Here is a 12,500-nt window from a genome sequence, read left to right as displayed (position 1 = left end):
ATTTACATTATCAACTCCGTTGATAAAACCAAGTCTTTTTAATAGGACTGCAGGACTGTGGAATACTCTTCTGCCCAATATGAAATGTACAATCTTACTCTTAACATTTAAACCTAAATTAAATAACAAATGAATATTTTTTTAAACTTGTCTCATACAGTCCTCCAAGTCAGTATTTTATAACTTAAATTGACTTACTTTGTTGTAAACATATTCTAGCCTATTTATTGCATGTCACAGTGTGTCATTTTTATCATATTATAGGGGTTAGGTCTCAATTTGGACGAAAGCTTGTAACTGTGTAATGTAGATCAGTTATTTGTATTTGTTGAACTATGGCGAATAAATTAAATTGAATTAATCAGCTGTGGGGCACGTGTATTTACTACTTGCACTCTAGGCACTTCTCCTCGCATGCTTCTCTCGGGATTCTTAAGAGAATTATTTTTGTAGGCGTTGAACTGTTGCTCCCTGAGCCTTCGTATAAGATTATCATCATTAAGGAGGATGCCACACGTTGCATGGGTACTTTCTCCGCTCACTTTCTGTACGAGGACCATGCTGTCAATGACCATTATAGGACATTTTCGATCAACCTCTAGGGATACCAATAACAATAGAGAAATGTACGACTCCTGGTGGACGAACAAAAGAAGGTAATGAGAGATCTTTTGTTTTCGTCCACCAACATGGCGGCGATGACGTCACGCGAAAACCTCCTATTTGGAGCCTTTCCGCCAACCGGGCATTCTTTTGAAGAGGCTGCCTTGTTAGAGCAACTCTTTAACCTCAGTCTTCTGACTTTGTCCGGCACTTACCATTCTCAGTCCCAAAAAGATATATGTCAGCTTTGAGTATCATAGTTCCTCCCTGAGTCATGACTGCTTTCTTCTTACTGAATGACGTAAACATCTTTAGCTTTTTCAACTTACAGTGCGACCTGGAAAACCGGCCACATCTTGAAAGCAACAATTGCCTCAGAGCGCCAGTGATCGGGGAAAGGACAAATACATGCACTGTTCTGTTTCGTTGTTAGCCGTGTAGTCTCAGAGCTTAAACGACCAGAATTAGCTCAAATTAAACCAATTACCCCGAAAATATAAGGCCGACACAATTCTTGCCGCGCAAGCATCAATAAACAATCTGCGGTTTAGCGAGTGGATTTCGGACGCGTGATTAGACAGAAACAAGATTCCTGATATATTTCAGGTGTTCACGGTTTTTCGGGTCGCACCTTAATAGGATCACAAAACTTCGTCTTTGGTGGGGAGCTTTCAAGCCTTTTCTCCTTGAATTGCTGACATTCTTGTTCTCCTATGTCAAAGGCATTAATGACACGTCTTCAGGAGTCTCCTTGGCTGTTGAGATGCTGGCGAGGGCTTGGCTTCCTTCGAATGGATTATTCCAGCTGTCAATTAGGGCTACAATTGCTGATACGTCTTTATCAACTCTGGTAATTTTGGGTGATTGCGACTCGTCGTGGTGAAATTACGGCCGCTTTGCTTGCAAAAAAGTCCTCATCTGGCTGAGAAAAGCACACGTGTACTCTACCGTCAGGTAAAATACATTTACGTCACTGGTTTTCAAGCTGAATCTTGTTATCCGTCCTGAATGACGTATTCGTATCTTTGTTGACTGTTAATTCTGCAGTCTGATCCACGGGAATGCCTATGACAAGACTCTCGTGAGCTAGCTGTTCTGAAAAACTACCATCCATGAAATTCTAATGTGCGTCAGGGTGTTTCACTGGAAGAGTTGCCATTTGTGCGTTGTATACCGGTAGATATCTTGCACAATTGGATCATCTGACCATGGAATCACCTGACGAATTGCATAGAGAACATCGGCATAGAGATCTTTGTGCTCACATTTCGTGTGGATAGTTGGGTCACAGGAGCATTCATCGTAGGAAGATATGCAACAACATCTTGCATGATTGGTCTATGGCCACGTGATTTGGTGTTGAACTCTGTCCAGCTTGGGATCCGCTGATTTTCCTCTTTAACCAGTAGTAATCTCTTCCTGACCACCATAATCAATCGTGGCTGCCTTGAGGGGGTTCTGGTCCTATTCTATCTCCTGAGATATATGCAGCTTGTGGCTGGACTTCCTGCTTGATTTTCCTCTGCTTCTGTTTCCTGACAGCCGGATGTTGTTCATTGGGTAGATGAGGTCGGCATACCCTTGGCTGGACCATAATCTCATTTATGCCTCCTTTCCCTCGTGGAGGTCTTAAGGTTACAATGCATGGTTGCATTGCCTGAGCTCGTTGTTTTGGTCACCCTCTTACACAGAGAAAAAATGAGCAGATATGGAGTAAATTGGCTAAGGGCGCAGGCCCACAGCCCAATTTATTTTATATGAACATAACGGAAAGGAATTTAAAGAGCTTTGATGAATTTTAGTCTTGGCCCAGAGAGGGCAAGAAAAAAATATCCCCTACCAAAAAAAAAACTATAAACTGTATCATCGTGGATGGGAAGAGGGGAGGAGGTGGAAATCGAAGTGTCCTTGCTCGATGACAATCGGCAGCGAATGATCGATAGTTTACGTGCACATCAACAAACGCTATAGCCTCTATTGAGGGTACTGTGTAATGACCCCTGGTGAACTCTGCTTTAAAAGCCCGGATGTTGTCACGCAACACAAGTGAGATTACTATGAAGGGTGTTACCAAATACAATGAGGGAAAGGTAAAAGGTAATATCTGCTACGAGCCTGTAGCATGAAGCGACTAGGAGTATTTACGCATACAACACTACGTCGATGACAACAGAAGAGAAGAAGAGTCAAATCACTTCATCTCTTACTGAAAATAAATCCCCACTCCCGAAACAGACAGGCAAATAGAGGTTTACAAAAAAATAAGATCGCATGATAGCGCCAAAATTGTACGCACCCCCCCTCCTCTGAAAATGATAGATGCGAGTTATAGACGAGAGGTAGATGCGCTCCTCACACTTAATTGGACAATTTGAGCAATTAATTATCTTGTTATTGTCACCTGGAAAACTCAAGTCGATGCCGGAGCAATGCTATCTTGAACTCAGTTGAGAGCACTTCTCTCCATTTCGTTTATAACCCGCACTTCAAACATATACATTTGGTAGTTTTCTTTTCCGAACACCAATGAGTTTACTTTGTGATGTCTATATCTAGGAACATGTTCCGATGCAATATTTTACTTGAACTTTCGTGAACCGAAAATTGAGCTGAATTTTTTTACCGTAACTCAAGCAGTTCTATTTAAAGCAAATTTTAACTTCCGAAAACGATAAAACTGACTAAATGTTAAGCTTACTGTTAACATTAAGATTTAGTAAAAAACCGATCGCACGCAAGGATATCGGAGAGATTTAGTATCCCGTCTATGAACAAAGAAGTTGCCAACAATCAGTGAATTAATTTAGTCGACGTCTTCAATTGAAAAGAAAAATTTACAAGAAGACAATTTCTCCTGCTTTTATAAACTGAGCAAGATCGGTGTAGAGTGTGGCATCGTGAGTGTGTCCGCTTTCCCGTAGAAGAAAAAAAAAATTAAATGATCCCTGTTTCTGACTCACTATATTCGTGAAGGTCCATTTTTGTTTTGAGAATTATGAGTTTCCTTACTTGTTTGGTTTTCTCGAGAACACTGGCTTTGAAAAGAGTAGTCTCTTGACAAACAAAGACATACTTCAGCAAACAATAAGGAAATAACTTTTGCATAAATTATCCCACACTTGTTTAATCCTATGCAAACAATTGAGCTCATCCCAGTGGATTCTCTCTACTTCAGTGATAGCAGTTATCCAGACAATCAATTAGTCGGAGCTAAGTACAAGTTAACAATATCAATTCATCTGACACCGAAATACATTTTCAAATAAGGCATTTCATGTCGTTGTAATGGAGAGGAGAAAAGCGTCCAGATATATTCTTGGCAAGTTGATTACGGACGATAAAGAAGATGGAAGGAAACCGAAATTCAGGTATGGCTTAGACAATTTTCATTTACCTGGATGCCTTCTCGGCTTCAAAACGTTCCCTCTTTACAAACGATAACAAAAACTCTTTTCTGACAGTTTGAATGAGTTCTCAGAGTTCTACTACCAGAGAGAGTTTGATCAATTCGCTCAAAAATGAATTTCTCTTGCAATAGGGCTCTGTCGAGGGTAATTTTGTATAGCCACATAAACTTGAAACCCGACCTAATTTGTAAGGGGAAAATACGTTTGGAATATGTTACAGATTATCTTTAAGTTAAGAGAAGAATATAACACTGGAAAGTATGTTCATTTACTGTTGTTGAAACAATGCTTTCCTTTCCTGAAATATGCAGTTGTGCTTAACATCTGGTTCATAAACATGATAAACGCAAAATTGATATTTTGGTTAGTGAAGTCGGACTGTTTTCTCAAAGTTTAAGGTTTCTTTTTTTGTTCTTTCAAATTTTTCACTTTTTCAATGTACCCATATAATCTTCATCAACTTCATCGTCATCATCATATTAATATGGGCCCGAACAATTTGTGCATGCCGTACCCCTACACTGACCACATGCAGGGGAACACTCGAGGCCATACTTGCGGCAAGTGCATCTTGTGCTGGCACAATTTGCGGAGCAATAACATCTTACTATCCGAAGAAGAGATTCAGGAGCAGCTGGTAGGTCATTACAGGGATTGTTTGGTCACCGGTAACTCTTCATCCCCAGTCTTCAAATGACATGGCGCTGCCGTCGTCGGTGGCAAATTTTGAAGCTGTATCTGTGAGCCCTTGGTTGCAAGTTTCTCACAGTATCTTTGGTACCGTAACCTATCAAGGGTGTCTCCATGCTTTCCATCTTAGAGAGATACTAATGCATTCTCGTCTGCCGACACAACATCATCCATGGAAGACTTCGCTTGGTGTCTAAAGTGAGGAAATGTGGTACATTTCATTAAAGATGCATGCGACCTTGCCAATTCCGTAGACGCGAGAAGTGGTGTCACACCCCAAAACCGAGTGAATAAATAACATATTGTGACAAACATCACTACCTAACTGCCTCTTGCCTAACGGTCTTCAGAATCCATTCTAAGCGTCTTTTGGAGTTCTGCTTTGCCTCCGGCTTGAAATAGAGGTCCCGCCATCCAGGGTGGTGTAGAAGCACAACAGGACAAGTAAGCCGGTGTCGTCGTCGACAAGTACAGTGTTCTTTTCCTGAGCAGATTCTACGGCTGTCTTCACAATAAGTACATCGACGTCACCTTTGGCTTGATATGTTGGACATTTGTTCTGCTGGAGACACCCGCTCAGCATATTTATGAACCGTTGCTTGTATCTGGGATTGGAAAGGAAGACCTCCTTTTTGAGCGTGACTTTCATGCTCTCTGAGAAGGTTACAGTCGCGCCAGCTTTCCCTCCCGTTCTCCTCAGTTGCGTCATTTTTTTTGTAGACATCTCGTCATAGCCATCAAATACAACGATAGCGTTTCCGTATTTCCTGTGCACATAACTGCAGTATAAATTGCAAATTTCCGAATAGGTTGTGGACCCTCTAGGCCAGAATATTCTGGGTTGTAGAACCCCGCCGTTCAAAACATACTGCACATCAACTTCTGGCCCTAACATGGAAACAGATGACAGTTTTGCCATAAGGCATCCGCAAGAACTCGTTTATGCGGCTGTCGGAGAGTCAAAGGAGTATCAAACAGTGCTGCTAAGTAAGTGCAGAGTTCATACCGGAACAACCACTCTTGGTTTTCGGACCTATTAGATGCAATAAGAAGCCGTTGAAACAGGAGTTGTGGATCTACTTGTACGGTATCGGTTTCCATCCTGACCGAGGACGTAGAGGCCAATGTTACAGCCTGCTCATTGCGCTTAAATGTGTACTCTGCTGCTGACTTTTCGTTCACCGAGGACAAAATCTTCTCTCCTGTTGCCTTAGAGCAGTCTACGTTGACACCTTTGTCAGCATTCACACCACTCATGATGTTGCGGAGCGCGGTGTCAGGGGAGAAAGTATTCCTACTAGCCAAAGTTGTGAGGGCAGCTAATGTGTCCTTCATGTCGCGTGCCTGTCTGGCGCTCGTCATATCTTTATTCTGCTCGCCTAAGTTGTACTGTACGCCCGTCAGTTCCCGCATCAATCGGTTTGTTTCAGCACAGGATGGCATTGATAAGTGCCAAACGAGTCTCTCCTGCTCAGTCAAACCCCCCTCTCATCAGCACTTCTTGAATGACAAGATCTGTTGATAATCCTACCCAGTAGCGGTTACTTCTCCTTACAACATGAAATCCTGCAACAAAGTTCCGATATACACCAGGATGTTCACTTTGCAGGTTTCCCAGGTACAAGCAAGCGCACTTAACGTAGAGGTAATGTAAGCAAGGTAAGGTAACATTTCCAAGACCGCTTGAAGGTGAAGCTTCCAGTTAGCGGTGCGTTCTGCCTTGATGAAGGTGCGTAATATGTCCACCATTGCCATATACTGCAGCCATAGTGCAGCTGTACGACTAGCCGGCCTGAATTGGTCTCGCTGGTCATCGACGCGTTGTTTTATCGTTTCCAGGACTGTTTCAGTACTAAGTTACTCGGCAGACAGCTCCTTTTGCATAAGGTTTCTAAACAAAATGTGGGCCGCCTATAGATTCCGGTCGTGCGCATTCCCCGGTAGACAGGCAACACCACCTACAACAAAATATTTGAAAAGGTTAAACTGATGCAGTTAGTATGATCTAAGAAATATGACAGTTTCTCATAACTATAGAAAAGCACCGCTATGCATTTTCATAGGATGGTTAGTGTCATTGGTCTCCATACTTTCTTCGTACGCTGTGCGTTCCTGGGGAATTTCCTGGCCACTGCACTTGTCGGTAACAAATACGACAACCACATTTACGAAAATGTTTTTCAGTAAAGACATGTGAAAATATCATCTGGTGAATTAGCCTTTCAGTGGGGTCCTATTCAAGGATTTTAATATTAAACTGCTTACTTTTCCTCCGCTGAAGTGATGTTATCGGTCTCGTTCTCTTCGTAAACTGCCAGTCGGTCTGATTGTTCCGCAACAAGAATGCAAAGAATAATTGTAAAAAAAAAAAAAAACATCTACTAAGTCCTAACCTATTAGCGCACTTGACAAGCAGATTCTCATACCTGTGTGAAGGTTTGGAATTGGCACTTTAAGAGCTGCTGAGTAGAGGAGCGCATTTAAAGCGGCGCCAACGACAAAATGAGGGCGGACTGCTCGTAAAATGGCTTTGCCAGTGAGTATACGGTCAACAGCGTATTAGTTCCAGAAGCTCTCTCGGCCCTGATCCCGCCATGAGATGACTAATGCTCCCAAGAAAGCTCATTTCCGTATGAAAGGCTCCCAAGCGCAAAATTACTCTGCGCTGGTCGCTTTTAGCTGGCTCGGTGGGGATAATGTTGACAGCTTAATAAGGGTTGATCAAATGTGATGATAGTGTTTGCAATGTTGTGATGCTGTGCATGCTTAGAAACATATTTAAGTGTCGAGGAAACACAGGTGACGTCACTGGGATTAAGGTCATTCATACTGGGATCCACTACCTACCCTGGCTCAGCAACTACCATGTTCTTGTACTTCACCTCCACTTGTGATCGCCTTGGCTCAGAGCGTGGATAAACCTCGACTAAGCTTTCTTCTATGAAAGCATCTGGTTCGTTTAGTTCCAGGAGTAATAGTTGGAATCATGCCCATGCCATGAAAAGTGTTCTTACCGTCCAGGGTTCGAATATTGTGGTTCACATTGTCAGCTACGCACTGCACAAACTGCCCGTTATAATCTGGTTTGTCAGTTCCTCCAACAATGCTTAGTACAGCATTCTGATTGAACAGTTGCACCTCCTGGTAGGATGAGCAGACGCCATGACGGTGAAGAATCACCAAGATACTCCTTCATTTTCTCAACAAGATCGAGGACTGTTATTCGTTCATCGTCGTTTTCCTGAAGTAACCTTGCAACTTTCAGAAAAGCCTCGTCTTTTTCTTCATCCTGGGGTCTTCTGATTTTCGTTTGCTTTTGATCAGGCTGATCTGACGCAAACAGCTTTGAATTTTTTTTTTGGTCCTGAAATTCACGCTGCAAGACTGAGAGTACACGGCATTGGCCGCTGGTAAATCATGAACATGTAGTATTCTCGATCCCACAACTTCAGCCCACATATCACACCTTTCGGCGCATGCCTCTAGTACACAGTGTCTTTAGTTTCCAGGGTTCTCACCCTGTATACGGCATTCCCTTGTCTTTCAATTTTCAATTTTTGTTTACTCACTTCGACAGAACACTGAAGATTTAAAGTTTTAAGTAATTTTGTTTAATTCTCATAAACACCGCACAGACAGCAAGCGCAAATCATTCGCTATGAAATTAACATGTGATCACCAACAGCGCTAGCTTCTTTTGAGACCAGTGCTCGCGAACTACGGAAGCGGACCACGGAAGCCCGTGAATATATATATATTTTTTCAAGCAATATTTAGTGTCATCGATTCGGCATTTTTAAATTCCAGCATGTACAAGTAACAAATTCCAAAAATTAGAAATTTATATGTTGGCAATGATGTAAAACTTCTACAAACCGAAACGTGCCTCAAGAGCTTTTCTGTGGCGGTCGTGGCTCAAGGTTTTTCTTTTCTTTTTTTTTAGCGGAATAAAACCCTTCTTTCGCCACCAAATACGTTATATCTTAAATATTTTTAAATACGTATTTGAAGCTTATTCAAGTGTAGTTAAGTAATTTGCGCCCATCGTAAGAAAAGTTTTTGTCATCCTCGTTTCCATGCTGCCGGCAAAATTTGCTTTGCAGCTTGCTAAAAAATCTCATTTTTTCAGCAAATTCCCGTGATGGGATTAGTTGGGACTTTTGATACGTCACAGTGGACATGTTTATGAGTCTAAAACCGTTAAAGTATCTTCTGTTGCAGTTAGGTGCAGGTTGACGAGTTTTTTGTCGTAAAATATAACTGGACTATGTCCCCAATTAGTGTTCCAGCGCTAGAACGACTGGACACTTAACTAAATTACCTTTTCCCTTTTCTTTCCATACTTAAACGATTCCCAACTTTTTATGTTTCAGCACACTCACAAGTGACTGGATAACGGCAGATAGAGATCCGGTTGAACATATGGAGGCAGTGAATGAATTTCTTGGAATCAAGCTCAAAGTATCACGGACTACCTCCGTCGGTTATAATGTCGCGGTAACGAATGTTAAGTTAAGAATTATCAACAAATTTCAATATGAGCCGTTTCTGGAAGAAAACGAAAAGAGAGTTTCCGACGTAGTACAAATTTATCCAAAGAAGTTTGTTTTCGATCCTCCTGCAGAATTGGTTTTAAAGCTCCCGAGTTGTGTGGGTCCTGAGACCTGTGGGCAGCTGGTTTGCATGTATTGCGGTAATAGATGGTTAAGACACGGAGCAAAACACCTCAAATGGAGGCCAATGGACTCTCAGTGTCTTCACATAAATACGACAAGGACTGAAGCCAGGATCATGTGCAAAAGGAGTGGACTGTACACAATTAAAGTCACCCAGCATCGTCAGATAACCAAGAAATTGACTCCATACAGTGATTGTGAACTGAAACTCACGGAATATCAGGGAATACAAATTAAGTTCTTCAGGGGTTGTGTGGCAGAGAAGATGTACGTAACCTTAGAAACGATTTCCAGTGATCAATTATATAGTGAGCCAACACCAGTGGCAATCTCAGCGTCAAGATCTTGCGACAAGTGGTTCCCACTGCGAAACTTTAATCCTGATGACTTGAACACTTGGAATATGGTAGATGTAACGTCTAGTCCTGTTGTTCTAATTCGGCCTTCTCGCCACCATTTTATAAGACCTATTCAACTTACCATACCCCTTCTGGGTGGTGCGTTTACCAGGGAAGACACAAAAATTGTTGTATTGATGGGGAAGGTTGTCGACCTGGAGACAATTTCATGGAAATATCACTACAGCACCCCAGAGGTAAGATTTTTTGTCTCGTTTTACAATGCGGACTGTTTAATTTAGGTTAAACTGTCGCTTGATTTTTATGCTGGAGAAACAGGGATTCACGAAATGGTTAGGTCACTCTCCTTTCACCAGTTGCAATATGTCTAGAGGGGGCGTTTCTCGAAAGTCCTGAATCTTTTCGGCTTTTTTCAGGTGCCATGAAAGGCTTGGGATATAAAAAAATGCTACATTTAAAACTAGAGACTTTGCAGTTGGTTCGCTTTTTTATTTTAATATTATTACTATTTATTGATTTATTTTTAGACTTAAAAAAATGTTACGTTCAACGCTCGACCTTTAAAAAACAGGGGCCAATTTATCGAAAGTTCAGAAACTTTTTCAGTCTTTTTTCGGGAGTCTCAATTCTCGCTGTATCTTTGCTTCACGATCTTGTCTCTTTACTGTTTACTCTCTCCCAGATGTTAACGTTTTCCAAACCGACATTTCATTTTATCAATCTAAAAAACTGTTTCACTTAACGACAAATCTATGGTACCATATGAGACAAATAATTGTTTAACAAGTTCCACTCATCGACAAGGCACCTTATTTCACCATGGCAACAAAGGAACTATCTAAAACGCTTGTCTCAAAAATGAACTCGGTGACTCCTAATTTTCATTGTTGGTAAGTGATTAAGAGGCTAAGATAAAACTCTACGCGCAAGTTAAAAAAAGAAATCTCTGAACTGATTCAGCCGGAGCCACATCCACAGTTGGAAAATTATTTAGCTGGCTCTGAATCTGATAATGGGGCCGGGAGTGAGAGTCCTTACAATGAAGCCGGTAAGCTGGAAATTCGAGTCATGTTTACAGACCTTTAAACATAAAGTTTTCGTCAAAGACATAATTCAAAGAAGATAACAATAACAATGACAATAATAACTTTATGAAAGTGTTCTAGTTGGGGAGACTGGAATTCATGTAAAAATAGAATCCTTCCAAATACTCATCGCCCACGATGCCGCGACACATCCGGAACTTTTCAGCGCTTTGCAACGCTAAATTCGAAAGCTAATCAGGGAATTGCACAAAAAACAATAAAGAAAGTCGGCCGAAAGCCGGGAGAACCGCTTGAACATTCTTTCCTTAAGGGTTAACTATTCAGCTAACAATCAAGTATTCATATGGCTTTTGTTATAAAGAAGTTAATAAAGAAAATGCGACTGTTTTTTTACGTCGGTGGTTCACTTAAAAGTGTTGTTTCTTTGGCCTCAAAAGTAGCTATTTCTGCACTTTTTTTGTATGGCTTTGACAATTTCAGAAGGAAATGTTTGAAAAACAAGGGGTAAGGAAATGAGTATTCATATGGCCTTTTTTTGTTTGATTCTGTAAGATAGCCCTGCCGAATTTTTGCTGAATTCCGACCCGTAGAAGTAGTATTTCTTTTTGCCTTTCCTGCAACCAATCCCCGAACCTGAAAATAATGAAAATGTTAAAACTGGTATGTGACGCCTTCAGAGACGCAATATCTCCTGATAGAGCTATTAACTTCCTCCCACCATGACCTACATAAATGCTATCAACCTCTTCCTGAGCACCGTGTAGCATCTAGCAAAGTCTTTTAACATCAAACAAATTCCAGGGGGATTTGATACCCGCTCATCTCATTCTTGTTAGTGATCTGAATTGAACCATTGTTCTTTGACTCTCATTGCAGGTGGAAACTACTGAGAGTGGATCTCAAGTTGCTGCTTTCTTAATTACGAGAGGAGGACTTTATAAGGTCGTTAGGCGATTTGCAAACAACCAGGCTACCTACCTTAAACATATATCAGACTGCATTTCAAGAGAAATAGGTTACGGTACCAGTAATAACAAAAGACATTTTGTTACTGCCTCTCTTCGAGGCCTCATGACGGAGATCGCGGAGCCTGGAAAGCAGTTCGTATTGAGGATAGCCTTGTTTGACAGCTCACAACCCAAAAATCCTGATTTGTGTTTTGTATCAGAAGTTTGCTGTCAACCACTGTCCCTGCCTCTTGGCAAGACTCGATTTCTTGTGCGCGGATCCTTCGAACCAGATAGGGACGCCGCGGACCACAGTGAAGAGCGTATAGTGATGTACACTGGCAAGACGATGTTTGTTGATTTCTACTTGAAATTGAGGCTTAATGATCCAACAAAACTCCCTGATGGGATAGGCAAAGTTTCCATCCACGGAGCGGAAGATGTACAATTTTATATCAACCTGCACAAACCAACCCCAGTATGTCAATGCGTTTTCTCTAATTTCCCACTCTTTTCTATTTGTATATTAACCGTATATTGTAGCATTGACAAACCACACCTGGGAGGGACTGATCATCTTTACATTCGGTGTTTTTTTTAGATAAAGGACTTGGACAATCCAGTGAACGGCGACTCAGGACTCCAGGAAATCACAGGGAAAAGAAGACTATTAATGAAGCGGCAAATTTCAGGCGAACTCTCACCTTTGAGAAAAGTAGAGGACCCTGGTGAGTGGCTGCTGTGCTGAAATCATGACAAGCGTAGTATTGAA

General features: G+C 41.5%; 1 protein-coding gene and 1 pseudogene across 2 annotated transcripts in view; one reads left to right on the top strand and one right to left on the bottom strand.

Annotated features, from left to right (window-relative positions):
* Window positions 1-3,708: 3,708 nt before the first annotated feature.
* Window positions 3,709-12,500, top strand: part of LOC138041282 (uncharacterized) — an 11,721-nt gene continuing 2,929 nt past the window's right edge. For both annotated transcript variants that reach the window (XR_011130787.1, XM_068887049.1), the window contains exons 1-4: window positions 3,709-3,971; window positions 9,074-9,971; window positions 11,658-12,206; window positions 12,330-12,456. Coding sequence is in view for 1 of the 2 variants with exons in the window: in XM_068887049.1 (XP_068743150.1) it covers window positions 3,889-3,971; window positions 9,074-9,971; window positions 11,658-12,206; window positions 12,330-12,456 (1,657 nt within the window). In the remaining variant the exon portion in view is untranslated. The remainder of the gene's footprint in view (window positions 3,972-9,073; window positions 9,972-11,657; window positions 12,207-12,329; window positions 12,457-12,500) is intronic.
* Window positions 5,059-6,143, bottom strand: LOC138041759 (uncharacterized; annotated as a pseudogene).

Source organism: Montipora capricornis, chromosome 3 (assembly GCF_036669925.1).
Source record: "Montipora capricornis isolate CH-2021 chromosome 3, ASM3666992v2, whole genome shotgun sequence".
Lineage (NCBI taxonomy): Eukaryota > Metazoa > Cnidaria > Anthozoa > Scleractinia > Acroporidae > Montipora > Montipora capricornis.
This window is presented reverse-complemented; position numbering and strand designations above follow the sequence as displayed.